This window comes from Notothenia rossii (genome assembly GCF_949606895.1).
Source record: "Notothenia rossii genome assembly, chromosome: 5".
Taxonomy (NCBI): domain Eukaryota; kingdom Metazoa; phylum Chordata; class Actinopteri; order Perciformes; family Nototheniidae; genus Notothenia; species Notothenia rossii.
In genome coordinates this window covers 9,037,331-9,054,154 of record NC_136903.1, presented here as the reverse complement: position 1 = coordinate 9,054,154, position 16,824 = coordinate 9,037,331, and the positions used below count along the sequence as shown (strand labels likewise).

The 16,824-nt window shown below is 39.2% G+C and overlaps 1 protein-coding gene across 2 annotated transcripts in view; it reads left to right on the top strand.

The window, feature by feature from the left end:
• cspg4 (chondroitin sulfate proteoglycan 4) overlaps positions 1-16,577 on the top strand; it is a 74,164-nt gene extending 57,587 nt beyond the window's left edge. For both annotated transcript variants that reach the window (XM_079681096.1, XM_079681097.1), the window contains exons 7-11: positions 6,016-6,214; positions 7,070-7,201; positions 8,294-8,454; positions 11,013-11,196; positions 12,061-16,577. In XM_079681096.1, the coding sequence (XP_079537222.1) occupies positions 6,016-6,214; positions 7,070-7,201; positions 8,294-8,454; positions 11,013-11,196; positions 12,061-13,937 (2,553 nt within the window). In that variant the 3' untranslated portion in view covers positions 13,938-16,577. The remainder of the gene's footprint in view (positions 1-6,015; positions 6,215-7,069; positions 7,202-8,293; positions 8,455-11,012; positions 11,197-12,060) is intronic.
• The last annotated feature ends 247 nt before the right edge of the window (positions 16,578-16,824 follow it).

Genomic DNA, 16,824 nt, shown 5'->3' with positions numbered 1-16,824 from the left:
GCAGCAAAGTGAATAACTAACTACATTTGAAAATGCTTGGAGGAGACAGACTGTTCCTTTGTAGCGATAGAAAGAAATAATAATGGTTTATATTGACTCAAATAGAAGAGTTAAACTACTATTTCTATCTAACATGTCTTACCCAGTTTTGAGTTGAAGTGTCACATTTACTGTGTGTTCACATTCAAAATGACTTGTTGCCTATTAGCACTGACCAGGGACATTTTGGATATTGGGCCTCATATATCTGAAATAGCAGCATTCCCTGAAGATTAAAGAGCAATTTACTGTATCAACCCCCTAAAAATATTACTTTTTCTTACTTCAAATGCTTTAATTGACCAATTCCCTGCAGGTGAAGCACAGGTGTTCTCCAGAACCAAATTATATCACAGTTGAAAGTGGTCTAGTTGCAAGTTTAAACTAATCTCATGCAGGAATATGGAGACATTTGTACATCTACTGTTTTTAAAATCCTCCTGTTGGCAATACATTTCGACATCTCTTGATAAAGTTATCCTGAAATCAAATGAGTTCATGTTTGAGGTGTCTTTAAGCTTTTGTTTAGAAGCTGTGGTATGTCAGAGCAAATGTATCTCAATATGAAGACGTTATACTCGGTTGCATCTTGAAAGGAGGTTGATCCCACGCTCCATCTTTAGCTTTGTTAGTAGTGTTGACAGAATGAAGTTAAGGTATTGTAATGTTAGTTTTTGCTTTCAACAAAGCTTTTTAAAACTGAGAAATTGTCCAGGTGGGTGGCGCGATATCAGATAAAAAAATCTCTGCATATCATATTTCATTTCTCTCTTGATAAGGAGATGCAACACAAGAAAGTGAATCTACAGAGCATCTGTGTTGTTCATGTTGAAATAGGGGTTGTCCTGCCTTAGGGCACACTGATCCACTTCTATCCTCCCTAACTGAGTCCAGATCTGGCTTTAGGTTGCGTCTCCACTCCCCCATCAGGGCTGAACTCCCAGACAAGCTATCAGGCTTTCTGCAGCCCTGAGATGTAAAAACTGCCCACAGGAGGCAGAGATTCTGCTAAAGCCTGATATCACACGTTCTCTGCAGGCTTCAAGAGCAGGATGGATCAAATGCTGTTTGTTGGTGTAGGCTGATATGATAGCGCTGTCAGTCCTGCCAGATATACCCTCACAACCTATCAGTGGCTTGAAGTGATGCGGAACCAGCATTTCCAGTATAGGAGGTTTTCGTGACTTTCTTCCTCTGAAGGTGACATGCCACCTATGGAGCTCTTCCTGGCAGGTTACCCTCATTCTGTCAAACAGGAATCTGACACATGAAAGGTTATTGTACCCATAGGTGTCTCTGCAGCAGCCACAGGGTGAGCTGATGGGAAGAATCCATATTTCCCTCATTCCTGCTGAACTCTCAGGTGCTGCACTTTATGGGTGGCAGCTGGGGTTCCCCACTGTCTGTGACTGCAGCAGGCGTCTATCCCCTGTAATCTGATGGTACAAAGATTATCCTGAATTTAGACACCTGTTTACTTCCAAACATCTTCACCCTGGCACTGAGACCGCCCATTCAAATGACTATATTCAATGTGAAACAGGGCTGAACGCACTTTCGATTACAGTCATTTAAAAGCTGTTTTGTGTCATGAAGGACTCTGAAAATGTTTACCTTTCAACCAGATTTATTCTGCTTCACTTAGACATCACAACATACGTATGTTGAACTGATCCTGTTTGAACAGGCTTTTTTATACATTTGTCAGATAAGATGCTCTTAATATTGTTAAAGAAAGCAAGATATAAGATTGACTACCCCATCAAAGACGAAGAATTAAATTAAACCTTCTAGGCCCAAGATTCTCAGTTAGTTTGAATGATATACTACTGCTGGCTATGCTTCTCAAAATACTTTAATTGCTTTGCAAATAACATATTTTGTATGTGTCACAAGTGTTTCTATGTATTGAAACATTCAATTACCTCTGCAGTCAGTCATGTTTAAATGAATTGCAGCAGCAGACACTGTGCTATGACCTTGAAAATATTGTTGCTTTTATTCAAAATCTAAATTGCCTGTGAAGTCAACCCCAGTTGTGAAAAGATGCGAAATGTGAACTACAAACAATAGCACAACATGTGTAATGGTGGGCTATGGATTTCCTCTTTTGACGTTGTGTGTCACGATGATAAATCTTTGATGGATTGTCAAAGTTAATGGGATGTTACAAGCACTTCAAGGCAACTAAATAATACACTTCACAACACATTTGCTATACTGAGACAGTCGAGACGCGTCTACATTCCAGAAATCATAGAGCACTGAGTGATTGTGTTGCTGTCAGAATAACCCCAAACAAAACATCAAAAATAACATCTCAGAGAAATTAACTAACATTAAAAGTGTGGATAAAAAATTGCTTTTTGAGGATGTTACCACGCAGAGCCGCTATGAGCGTAGCTGTAGGCTCTTTGTCTTGATTTGAAAAATGGTTCATATTTCATTGACAAGGCTCTCACTGCTGTATTGTTTTCAACTAGATTGTAGGGGGTGTCAAACTCAAATACACAGTGGGCCAAAATAAAAAAATGGATACTAGTCGAGGGCCGGACTGGTTCAATGTTTATTGCAGAACTTATTGAAAGGAACTTATTGCACATATTAAACCTGGGACTAACAAAGCTTAAATTATTGCCTATAAAAACAACATGAAACATTAAATAATCAGTTGCATTCATTTCTTATGGCTCTATCTGCAGCTTTTCCAGAGTCATTTCTTATGATTACATTTTTCCACCGGCCAACAACAGCTTCACAAAAACTATTTCCCTCAAAGAGAAAGCCAAACATGCCCTGTCGTCTCAAGAAACAAAGTGTAGAAGGAAACATCCATGGAAACTCAGTGTGCTGCTCTGTGATGCTAGTTCAGATACTTGGCATCTCATCTTGGGTGCAAGTTCATCAATGTTTGGGCTCAGGCTCTGAGCTGAGGAGACCCTCAGGCTTGAGTGAAGGTGTGAGTGCAATATACCGGCGGGCCAGATCTAATAGTAATTAGAAATTATCCTGCGGGCCGAAATTAAATCCACCAAGGGCCTTAATTGGCCCCCGGGCCTCGAGTTTGACACATGGGTTGTAGATCTTTGTTTGAAGTGTAATATCAGACAGTGTGACCTTATATACTAAATGTAGGCAGCTAATACAGTAAATTAACAAGAAAGCTGAGACTCAAGCACTGTAGTTAATGTACCATTTGTCTTTCTGGCTCACTTGTATTATTTGGTGGTGCATTTTCAAACTCCCCTGAAAAATAGCACACACAGGTTTATACAGCTCAGCTTTGATGTTTTTTAACAGCTTAACTCTTACAGTGGCATCAATCTGTAGAAATATTTATATTCTCACATATTATATTATATTGATTTTGAAACCTGACTTGCAGTTTCAGACCTGGGAAATCTCTTGATCTCATGCTTTACTTTTGTTATTTCTCTCTTTCTTCACTCTTTACATGCAACCCAAAAGATGCCAAAAGTTCATGCCCACTCTCTAAAGTCATTACAAGTCTTTAAAGTCACCTATACGACACGATTCAATATGAAACAATAATACTTCATTGTCAGAGAAAGGCGGACTATTTTCTTGAATCCCTGCAGCTCCATTTGCAGCATCAACAAGGACACATACTTAAGACAAGAAATACAGAAACAGATAACACAACATTTCAATCACTGAAGACAACATGTTCAAGACTCTTTAGAGTATATTTGACCTGGGATTGACTGGGGCACAAAAAAGTGTATTAGTCTTAACGTAATAAACCGTGGGACGCTGTATCTCCGTTTTAATGGCAACCTTTCATACGTTACTAGTGTTTGAACTCTTTAGGTAATAAACATTAAGGATTTACACATGCCACATAGCCTCAGTTAACGTCTACATATAACCGACTCTCAGTGATTGACACCCGAAGCTTTAATATATCCAACAGTCTTCTCCTCTCACCGTAAGGCTTCTTGGTCTTCATCCCGAGTCTTGAGAAAGAGAGCGCGAATGTCTTCAGAGATCGATATGTGCCTCTAACTGCAGCAGCTCACTTTCCCCACTGATTCCGGCTATTTAAGAATGTCTTTCTGTGGATCTGGCCCATTTCTTTCAATTAATGCTCCTTTCAGCCAGCCAACCATTAGAAGTCCATTATAGCCCGCTCCTCCCAGGGAGAGTCATTCAGCCGCGTTCCATCTTCTGATAACAGGAGCGTCTGGACTGCCATGGAGAAATAATTAACCTTTTCAATTGTTTCTTCGGAGGTTGCTGTTCGATGTAAGGCTTCTGTATTTAGTTTCTTTTTATTTCTTTAATTCTTTTGTTTACTGTTTCTTTGGACATGACGTTGATACTATTTCAATCAGGAGAGACCGTTTTGTGATGTAACGATATATATTTATTGCCGGGAATACACCGATGCATGTAATGGTATTTGGTGATTAGACCCCGTTGTGCTGCGTCGTTGAGTCACATGAAATGACAACTGCGAGGACGGGGAGAGAGCAGATTTAAAGGTTTAGCAATGCACTATGATAGGCTTGTGAGAATAGAGGCAAAGTGATTTCGCTGGGGAGTGACGCCCCCGATTGCTGATTGAGAGGAGAGAGAGTAGTAAACTGGGAATATGTGAATGAATGACTAAAGACGGTCTTCCTGGTAGAACTTGCGCTAAGCTTCATTTAGACTTACTACCAGAGTTGGGTGTAACGCGTTACTGTAATACTATTACTTTTGTCGGTAACGGAGTAGTGTAACACGTTACTTTAATAATTCAGTAATCACACTACAGTTACTAACATTGCCGCGACACGCGTTACTTTGTTACTTTTATAAAATAATCACACTCACTGACAGACAAGAGGGGTTTCCGCCGCAGGTTTGTATACATGTAGGCCTACGTAATCTGCGCGATTTGCGCGTCCACATCTCCACGTGCAGTGCTGCATAAACATGGCTGAGTCTTTTCATCTGTAAACTCCCTCAACGGGGCCGCTCGCTCTCTTTTCTTGATTGCCCTCTCACGGGTGGACAGTTCAATGTCCCGCTTCATTGTAGGAATTCTGCCATGTCTCTACCACTTTAGTTTGACCATCTCTGTTACTAAGTTATGGAAAGCTAAATAAATAAGTAATTAGATACCTTACCGTTACTGCGCTCATAAAGAATGATAAGAATAAGAATAATGCGTCTTGAACTGGTTTCATTAATTAGTGTCTTTACCGTTTCACAGACTGTTAGCTTGTTGTGGTAGGCTGGTAGCCTATTTTATTAAAGAGCATATCAAAAGAAAGAGTTGTGTTATGTCTTCCTTAATGCAATAGTAATTGGGGGTGTAAGTGGAGTAGTGTAATATATTACTTTTTTTAAAGGAATATGTAATATATTACTTTTTTTTAGTAACGACCCCATCTCTGCTTACTACTACATGAGTGGCTGTGGCTCAAGAGGCCCCTGCATTCAACATGTTGATTTGTCCTTTGGCAAGATACCCAGCAGTAGATTACCTAAGCAGTTGTGACATTGTATTGCAGCATCTATCTCTGTAGGAATGTGTGTTAATGTGTGAATGCAGATTTTATTTTATTTTTAGGTAAAAGCACTTTAAAGGGTCTTCTTCTAGACTAGAAAAGCACAATTTAATTGCAGTCCATTTTCCATTTGTCTTGCATACACTAAGCAAACTCTTGTAGTTTCCAAATAAACTCCTGACCTGATATATATCAATATTCCAATTACTCCTACATAGTCTGGACTCTGCACTATTTCTATTATAGTATATTTTTGTTTTATTTACTTGCACTATTATCTAACTAACTAAGATTTTCATTGTCATATCTGCGCTGTAGCTATGCACAAAGGACAATAAAAGTCTTGAATCTTGAATCTTGAATCACCTTCTTGCAAACATAACTCAGACTGGGTAATCTGTGGTGTCTTTTCATCTGTGTTTCTCTTTCTCTCCCTGGTGTCTCTGATATCTCACAGGTTCTTGCTGGAGAGGAGGCCGATATCACCTCCAGCATGCTGAACACCGAGGACGCAGACACCGCCGCAGAGAAACTGGTGTACAGCGTCGACTTGCTGACCAATGGGATGGTGGCGTTGAAAGAGGCGCCCGAGGAGGAGCTCCTGAATTTCACACAGTCTCACATAAACAAAGGGGAGGTCATCTTCATTCATGAGGGTGAGGACACTGCGATGTATAATAATATTAGACCACTGTCAGTCTCTATCTCAGAGAGCTTGTATTAAAGCAGCATTGTATAATGTGTCATCTTCTTATAAAGTGTCTAATAAGAAATCTGAATCCCTCCAAAAGTTAACAGTAATACAGTGGTTATGACCTATGACACTTATAAACCCCTACTATACTGTATATGGTGGTATTTTACTCCAGTAAGAGAACGAATACCCACAGTTAAAATCCTTTACTTCTTATATAAGCCTGCATTTAAAACGTTACATAAGTAGAAAGGATCTTTGTATAATCAGCTGCGTAAACGTAGTTGAAATATGAAAAGCAAAAGTGTTCATTTCGCAGTAAATCTTTAAATGTGATTGTGACAATCTATTTTCCAGCTGATCCGAGAGGCTTTTCAAATAGTTTCAACTAAGTATGAGGATTTCCTCCTTAATCCTATAGTTTATCGCAAACATTAAAATTCAACACATAGCTACAACCAAAGCTGTATGACAAATGCAGTGGAGTAAAGAGTTTAAAATTGCCTCTGAGATGTAGAAAAAAGTGGAAGTATAAAAAAGCATAACAGAGACAAACTCAAGTGAAGTGCAAGTTCCTCGAATTTCTAAGGAAGTACAGTAATTAAGTTATTGTGCTTAGTTACATTTCAAGCACGGTCAAGATATCACCGTCATTTGTGTCCCTTTGTTGTGCCAAATAAGTGTGCTTTTCATTAAGACAATACCCAGTTTTAAAATACCTTCTGCTTAGTAAACAATAAGTGGTATATATATAAATAAGTATAATAATAATATGATATAAGACCAGTCAGTCACTTCCTCTCCTCCGTCCCTGCAGGTGAGGAGTCTGGAGGCTTCAGTTTCACGGTGACAGACGGAGAACACACGTCTCCTCTCTACCAATTTGTCGTCACAGCCAGACCTCTCACCATCACCATGGTAACGCAGGAGGAGCTCATGGTATTTCCAGGTAAGACGCCAAAAATCCTGCTGACTTTGAGTTGTGAAGATGGCAGTGATGATAGGATTACCGGCGCTCGTTCAACCTAGTGTTTGTGGCCACATAATGATAGGTCTTTTTTTAACGATTGTATCTCAGACATACAAAACAAGGTCAGAAATCAAAAAACTGATATGATTGTGACAGTTGGTCGACTTTCCAAACATTAAGAAAAACATACCATCTTCTTTTCTCACTTCTTCAGTTACATACATGAACGAATTATTAAATCAAACATATTTAGGACATTAAAGACGATCATCAAATCAATGAAACAACACAGAAAATACAATGTTTGTCCAAACATATTGATAAAAGAGGACTTTTTGTAGGTAGATTTAGTCTCCCTTTTTTTTGTATTGCTATCTTATGTTACATGTAAATTAAGTTATATAGATCTTTATTTAGTACTTGTATCGTACAAGTTTGAAGAAAAATTATTGCAAAGAACACTTTTTTATTATTTTGAGTATTTCTATTTGCAGCAATGACCAAGGAAGCTTGTTTTGCTGAAAAAAACGATTAAATTATTTAATTCCTAATTGAATTTAATATATATTAAGTGCATGTGCTTCATTTTTTTGCAAAATACAAAAGGAACATACTCTCACTTTAAACTTAATCCTCCTTTTGCAGTTTAAATAGTCCCAGTACACCACAGAGAAGTTATTACGTTTCAAGTTTAAATACTCTTATAATATTTATATTTATATGTATTTGTCGTGGTCAAAAAACACCACGACTTCTCCAGATGGAACCTTTGAGAAATTACTAGCACAGTGTCACCATAAACGTCAGCTCTATTCATAATACATGTAACTGTAATGCATGACATATTAGAGGAGGAGTTGTCACATTTTTGAAAGCTTGGATACATTTGGATGTAAAGTCAAGATCAGGAAACTCTTCTTCACAGTAATTTGCATGAATTACTGTATCTGCTAAAGTTGCATGCAATTCTAGCCTGCTTAATTCCACAAGCTACACTGCCATGAGGCCATTTTCCACAACACTCAGTGTGTGTGTGTGTGTGTGTGTGTGTCTGTGTGCGTGTTATTACAGGAACAAGGCAGTCTATCACCAGTGCCAATCTGGGGGCCGTAACGAATGAGGATGGAAATGAGATAAGCTACTCTCTGATCCGCCCCCCTCGTTTGGGAAGGCTCATCCTGGCCAACGACAGAAACCAATATGAGGAAATTACCCGCTTCTCACAAACACAGGTACAGTAATTACTTTCTGTGTGTGTGTGTGTGTGTGTGTGTGTGTGTGTGTGTGTGTGTGTGTGTGTGTGTGTGTGTGTGTGTGTGTGTGTGTGTGTGTGTGTGTGTGTGTGTGTGTGTGTGTGTGTGTGTGTGTGTGTGTGTGTGTGTGTGTGTGTGTGTGTGTGTGTGTGTGTGTGTGTGTGTGTGTGTGTGTGTGTGTGTGTGTGTGTGTGTGTGTGTGTGTGTTTCTGGGATGTGTTTCTTTTAGGAGACATTAACTCATTTCCTTTCCTCCCTTGTTAAAATGAATGTTCCACATTAACCTTTGAAGATAATAATACATCATTAGTAGCAGTGAAAAGTAAACATTAAAAGACATTAAGGGAATAATGAAAAAGATGGATTCAATGTTTTACAGGGAAAGCATCTTTTGATGGATTTTTGGTTTAAATGATCCGTTGCATTTAGGGTGCACTGTGAGTTCAACTGTTATTATTCATTTTCTTATTTTCAAAAAGCTTTAATCCTCTCCACTTTCAGGTATACATTCCTATTAATAGCAGGTTTGTGTTACTAAGTAGTCACAGCTGTTAAAGGCTCTCGAGTCGTCTGCGTCAGAGAACGTCAGACAGACATATAAGACGACATAATGCCACTTTAATGCATAAAAACGCAACTAATCCTCCTTTCAACACCGGCTGGTGCTGCTGATCTCACCGCTCTCCCAGAGGTGGAAAATAAATCATTTAAATGCTTGTGGTTGCAGCTCTTGACTTCCCTGCCTGTAACTTGTACTTTTAATATTGTAGATTTTACTCAGCATTGACTTGTATTTATATTGGAAAAGTCAATGCAATAAACTCGATAGTACAGCTCACACTATTTAGATTTAAAGAGCCATAACTTTGTGTTTGTTGACAGAACTGTTAATGACTGTAAAGAATGTTTCACCTTTATTAATCTTACTTTAACCACCTAACAAGTCAAGTGTGTTCCTTTCAGAGAAACAAATGAAACCGACATATTAGCTTATGGAAAGGTAACTAAATAGTAAAAGTTCTCCTTTAAATAAATTACAGCCGGACCAAACATCAACAGACGATGATATATAATTGCAGTCCATTTTGTTCATGTTCCTCTTCTTCACCAGCAGGGGGCCTCATTGAATATGACTTCGAGGTTCAAGGTTCAAGGCTTTTATTGTCATTGTGCATAGTTACAGTGTAGTTATGTCGATAAAAATCGTAGGCTCCTCTAACAGTGCAACACAATAAAACTGATTAAATAGTGCAAGTAAATACAATAAAATAGAATAGAAGTAGTGCCATAAGAGTCTATATACAAGTGATACATGTACTTAGTGCCATTGTGATGGTTAGGGTCACCATAAGCATCTATATTTATTTATTTATTGATCTATATATTTTTTTTTTTTATGGATTATTTAATTTTTTTATCTGCATTTTTAAGGGAATTAAAAGCATTTTCAGTTTGTACTGTACTTTGTTGTAAGCTTACAAAGAAGAGAACATTAACACTTGTTGGCAGTAAAATAAAAAGCTTTAGGCTTTATTGGCCTATGTGTTTTCTGGGTGTGGTTCCTGATTTCAAAGAGCCCCTTTCTTCATTGAGTGTGATTTATAATACTCACATTATATAATAAAATCTCAATCTTTTACTGGTTTTACATAACTGTGGGATTTTGTTTGCAATTAATAGATTTTGTGAACTCTTATTGATTACATTGAACACTACACTTGCAATAGGCTCATGGCAGAGTTCGTCTGTGATGTGTGTTCTCACTCTTGTCTCCATCTGATTTCCATCCCTGACATCTTGACCGTGCTTGAATGAGCATGAGAAAGAACTCTTCCCTGCTCTGTTTAGAGAGTGACAGAAAATCTGACACTACGTCGAGTCGAAAACGTGATTTGATGATTGGTGTAATTCAGCAGTTTGTGTGAATGAATGAATACACTCTTCAGCTTGCTTTGTGTCTCTGTGTGTAAGAGGAGAGTTGAGTTCAGGACACAGTGACCTCAGAGAGCAAACACAGGCCGTCACATCCCAGTACAGATGAACCCACCCACTGCAGCCATTTGAGCTCCGATTTAACTGGTTCTTACAAACGTTAGAGGGAAACAGCAATAAAATACTTTAGCAAACTAAAATGTCTTTCTCTTTAATTACTAATTACTCTTTAATCCAAATTACTGAAATAAAACAAAAGTAATTGACAAGTGACTGAAAACAGGAGATCAAAATGCAAGCGTGTATTGACAAAATATGGACTTAAAAAATGATTTATTATATAAAATGCTTGACCAAAATAAAGTCCACATTTCTTTTTTTATTACTGACCCTAAATAGTTATTATATTTCTCCAAAAGACACATGAACAAGGATATGACAAAGTGAACTACCTTTCAACTAACTTTGAAAATGTTTCTTTACATGATCATCTTATTCAATAGCAGCCCGTTCTAATGGGCAAAAAATAACATAATGCAATTATCAAAGGTTTTCAACAGCTCTGATTCTGATTATCTTCTTCTTTTGTTTCCCCTGACACACAGCTGGAGTCGGGCGCGGTGTACTATGAGCACCAGATACCTGAGGATCCTTTTTGGGTTGTGAGGGACTCCATAGAACTGACTCTGTCCTCCCAACCAGCCCCAGACGTCCGTCACATTTTGCCCATCACCATCGCTTACTACGCTGCTCACAGCAACATCTCCTCACAGCTGTGGAGGAACAAAGGTACGACAAAATGTGTAATAACAAAATCATAACAATCACATATTTGCAGTTGTTCAAGTATTCCCCCAGATATTGAGATGCAGAGAAGATATGTTAAGCCTGTGAAGCCCCATAATAGGTCTGCATCTAAGATATGGTAGACCGGCTTAGCGGGCATGATCTATTACAGCAAAAACCTGTTAACAGTCAAAGCTAACAAAGAGTCTTATTAGAACAGAAATCAGACAATATTGTTTTAGCTTGCCATATTCCTGAAACAGAAATAAGACTAATACTGAATACCGTGAAAAAAATATATATTTTTGAGTAACAGTCCCTCTGCTTATTTCATGTTTTTGTATTATGTAAACAATACAACATGGTTTGGGCAGAGTAACACTTTAGAAACTGAAATGTGTTGTGTTTAAACATTAAAACCTTTTTCTTTTTCATTTTGGAGAATACCTACATCTGCATAGGATTTAAGTGATACCCTAGTTTAAAGGACCTTAGTTTAAGTGGGAATCACTGAATAGCTTAAGTGTTATCATGTTATCAACTCTATTTACAATGTCACATTTTTGCAAAAATGTCCAAAACAACAAGCTGGTCCCTCCACCTGTCTTTCCTAATGTGCCAACATCCAACATTGGTTTAATATGGTTTAAATTCAATTCAATTCAATTCAAAGGGGCTTTATTGGCATGAAAGTTAAATTAAACAATGTTGCCAAAGCATCACAATACAAAATAATTAACAACATTATATGGTTTAACATGGTTTAATATTGTCTTCCCAATTCTCCACAAAAACTTGTATGTACTTGATTTTAAAATAGTGTATGATAGTAACATTTCTCTTTGTTTTTAATTGTGTTCCCCTTAGGTTTGGATATTGTGCAAGGCCAGAGGAAAGCCCTTGACGATTCAATTCTTGACGCCTCAAATCTTCTGGCTATCCTACCTGAAGATAAGCGGGGCAACGTGAATGTGATTTTCAATATGAAGCATTTCCCTGACCACGGTCGTATCACCCTTGGTGGTCAGGACCTGTCCGGCGCTGCCCAGTTCTTTAAGCAGCAAGACCTAGCTCAAGGAAAACTGGAGTATGTCCATGATGACTCTGGTGCTTCCTCTGACAGCTTCTCCTTCAGTGCCAGTCTAAAGTCTAAGGGTGAGTCTGTGGCCCCACCTTCGGATACGCTGATCCAAGAGGAGGTATTTCACATCGCAATCAAACGGCGGGGCTCTGACTCCCCAAAACTAGTCACAATAGACATGCTCTTGGAGGTTTTCCAAGGCTCCGTAACCGTTTTGTCCCAGAAGCAGTTTAACACTCAAGACGAGGACAGTTCGCCAGATGAGGTATACTACAAAGTGACAAAAGCCCCCAGCAATGGTCGAGTGGTTGACCGACTCACAATGGACCCCATCTCTGAGTTTACGCAGGAGATGGTCAATCATATGCAGGTGGGCTTCGTCAGCGATGGCAGCCTTTCCGACGGTTCTATGGAATTCATCGTTTCGGATGGAGAGCACCAAACAGAGCCACACACGATCCACATTGGCGTCCTAGCTCGGACCTTGCTTCTTGCCAAAGCCCCTGAGATCAAGGTGAAGCAAGGCGATGATGAGACCCTGGTGACTGAGGAGATGTTGAAGGTGACTACCGGGGGCCCTGTTGAGGAGGACATCCTTTACAAGATCACAAGTGTACCTAAGTATGCAGCTGTTATGGTAGACCGGCAGCCTACATCCGCCTTCACCCAGAAACAGATCAAGGAAGGCAGAGTCAGTGTCCGCTTTGTAAAGTCCACTTCACCTCGGGACAGTGTTGCATTTGTAGCCCGTAGCAGGGGTGCCAATGTCACCTCTGTCCTCAACATCACGGTGCAGCCTCTGGCCAACATCGCTCAGGACCCTCTCTTACCTCAAGGCGCACTTGTTAAACTCGACAGGAAGCTTCTGGATGCAACTCCTTTGGCAAACAAGACGAGAACCAACCCTACGTTCACTGTCATCCAGCAGCCTCAGGGGGCTCACTTTGTGTGGTCTAGAGGTCCTGGTGCAGGTCAGCCAGTGGACACATTCAGCCAAAAGGAGCTAGATGAGGGCCGCGTAGCTATGGAAATCCTAGAGAAGAGCCCTTCTGGATCACGGGGTAGTGTCATTCAGGATGAGGCCCGCTTCCTGCTCAAAGCCCATGGGGTTCCTCCGGCAGAATGTGTGTTTTCCTTCCAGACGGGCCCCTACAACGCCTCTGGGGTCTACCCTGCCACTCTGTTGAGGCTTCCCTTAGATGACCCATCAAGGGAAAGTAATGACATCCCTGAGGTAGCCGGGTCCCCTCGATCCACTCAAGCTAGCCCCCGCTGGAATGGTGACATGGACTGGCCCAATGGACAAGCCCCCACCACAGCATCTGCAGGCGTTGGCTCCGGCAGGAATCCACATGTTGCCCGGCGCAGCAGCTTCTGGTCTATTCTCATCCCAATCCTGGTCATCCTTCTCCTGTTGCTGCTGGCAGGCGTCTTGGCCTACTACTTGATTCGTAAAAACAAGACAGGCAAACACAACGTCCAGACGGCAGCATCAAAGCCCAAAAACGGAGAGGTGGCTACCGGCACAGAAACCTTTCGCAAAACTGACCCGGCCAATAACATCCCAATGTCAAACATGGACTCCAAAGACGCAGACCCAGAGTTGTTGCAGGACTGTCGGACAACGAACCCGGCCTTAAAAAAGAACCAGTACTGGGTCTGAGACACTTTGAGATAGGACACAGAGGGAAGTGGATCCTCGAGTGTTTGGAAAGTTTCCTTAAATCATTCCTCTCAGTATTAAAGACCTCTTGCCACACCAGTTTAGATGAAGATTCTTTTTTGACACCATTAGTTATTTACTTATCTCAACATAACTGTGGACAAATTCTCAGGCAATGAAACACTGAATACGTATTGGCAAATAAAGAGGCAGTTTCTTATCCAAGGAGACTCAGGCCATGTCTATTTATTTTAGTTGTATCATTCCTCTTCGTCAAAGGGCACACATTAAGACATAAACACGCTGTGTGTTTGCAAAAAAGTATCCTGGGTGTGCTCCGTCATTGTAATCCATATGATATCATAGGCCAATATTATTCATTTGAGTTGATAGGTGATTGAAAGTTTTTGTGACGATTGGATTTTTTTGTTCACCCGCAAAGTTGATAAGCCGTGTACATAGCTGAAGAGGTAAACATATGCTGTATTATGGAGAAAATGAAAAACTGCCTCTTTGTGTTTTCTCTTTTACTTTTCAATGTTTTTAAGGTACCATTTTATTGTGTTTCTCAGGGCTAAATTCAACTTAAAGAAATCGTTTTTTCAAAGCAATATCAAAGAATGATACCAATCTCATATTTGCTTATTGAAATATGAAGTAACATTCAGAAGTTAGTTTAGCTAAGTCAAATGACCAAGGTGTTTCCATCCAAAAGTATAATTATCCATTACCAGCGCTTCTAAAGCTCACTACCTAACATGCTATATCTCTTTTGTATAATCTTTGTAAAAAAAAAAAGGGAAACAAAAGAAAGAAGTTGTGCTTTTATGGGGGATAATGCCCCAGATTTTTGGCTAACACAGTGACTTGCTGAATGTGGCTAGTTGGGACGGGACAAGTTAGCTGTTGCACGTCTTTAGGGTTTGCTATGCTATGCTATGCTATGCTATGCTATGCTATGCTATGCTATGCTATGCTATGCTATGCTATGCTATGCTATGCTATGCTATGCTAACGGTTTCCTGTCCTGTTGCTTCATTTTGAACGGACAGATATGAGATTGGTATTTACCTTGTTATCTAACTCTTAGTAATAGAGAAAATAAGCTTAGGCTCTTAAAATGTCATCACACAAGAACATTTCAGTAGTTTTACTTTTGTCTGGAAGGAAGACCGTTTGATGAAAAGCTTGTTGCATTCACACACATAGGTTTAATTGAATTTAGCTCAGAGTAACGTCATCGTCGTCTATCACATGATATTATTGTTGATGCTTCCATAAGTGCTTGTAAATATTCACTGGACTGGCACGGCACTGACATCGAAACCACACGGTACACAGTTAGCAGACCGCAGGCAGAGGCTATTCTGGTAGCATTGGTCTTTAACACATCCGTAATGGCTGACAGGCAGCGGTGAGGTCATCTACTTCTGGGATGTTTCCAGTTTCCTAGTCTGCAATTAACAATTTATTAATAAAAAGACGGTTAGTGCTGGGATGGGGATAATGAAAGGAAATACTCTGCTGTTTAGGTCACATTGATGAAGCAAAGGAGGACATTGCCAGTTTGTTTCTCACAGCTATTCTTGATTTGAAGCATTCCATATGTAAGCTATTGAAATCCTGAGATTTTCTTTTTTTTACTTTTTACTCTTAGACTTATTTTGTATGTCGAAGCTTAAAGGAGCATTGCTGTAAAAATACTCCTTTTTGTTCCTCCTTGTTCTCATTCTTTGTTGTCACTCTGGCTTGTGATGTTTTTTTTGAATGTTGAATGAAGTAGGTGAATTAAAAAGTGTAGAAGAAGACTACGGTGAAGAAGAAAGTGTTTAATGAAATATCAGATAACTATTTTGGATCCACTAAAGAAAAAGAAAAGACTCAACATTTATATTTTGAAAACTGTTGGACTATTTGCTGTACATTTCTTTTTATCATACTGTATGTCAATGACAACTTATTCTTTGTTAGTCATTTACTGAAAATATAATAATTCCTTTGCAGTACTCATCGTGTATTGATCTTCTATTTTTGTAGTGTGTTCAAGCGGAAAATATAAGTAGAGATTTTACAGCACAGAGCTCAGGAAGTGATGTGTTTCGGGAGACTATGTATTTCCATTGACATCGCTTACATCAAATCGAAATAAAAGTATTATCAGTTTTATGTGTAAATATTTGTTTTTTAAGTAAGATTTATGCGCTTAATTCATGTCCTGGATCATATATTTAGTGTATATCATGTTTGTCGTCGAAGGTACTTGTACATGTAACTACATTTCATTTGACCAATCAACTGCTAAATATGCCTGTGTCTTTGTTGGTGTTACTTTTTGTGTTTGTCTTTTGCAGGTGCCCGTACTCTGTCACTCTTTTGTTTCCTCCTTCCAGCTTTTTTCATTGTCATCACCACACCTCATTCTTTTCATTATTTATTATTTCTGACCATCTCCACCAAGTCATACTCAAATTGTGTGCTTTGTCAGAGATTAAACTGTAATCTGTAACAACAGCTGCCTTTAAAAGATAATAACTCAAAGAAATGTTTAGATTTTTTGAAAACGAGTCATGTCTATTGCTGCAGAATGCCTCTGAGCTTGTTCTCGGCACTAATTGAAATAAAAACGTTCATGCAACAAAACCAGCGTTAAGTGTTTTCAGTCAGTGACTCTTTCGTTATACTCAAAGCTAATTGTATTATCTAAATAGTTTTTAATTGGCCTTTTTACCCAATTAAAATGTTCATGAATCAGATATCAGATCATTTATCACTTGAAAGTGCTGAGAAATGACTTTGTGCTTGCATGCCTCAATTACTGTAATGTATTACACTCTTTCCTGGGCAGAGGCGTTCTTCTTAGGATGATATAATGTAAGAGGTTATCTTT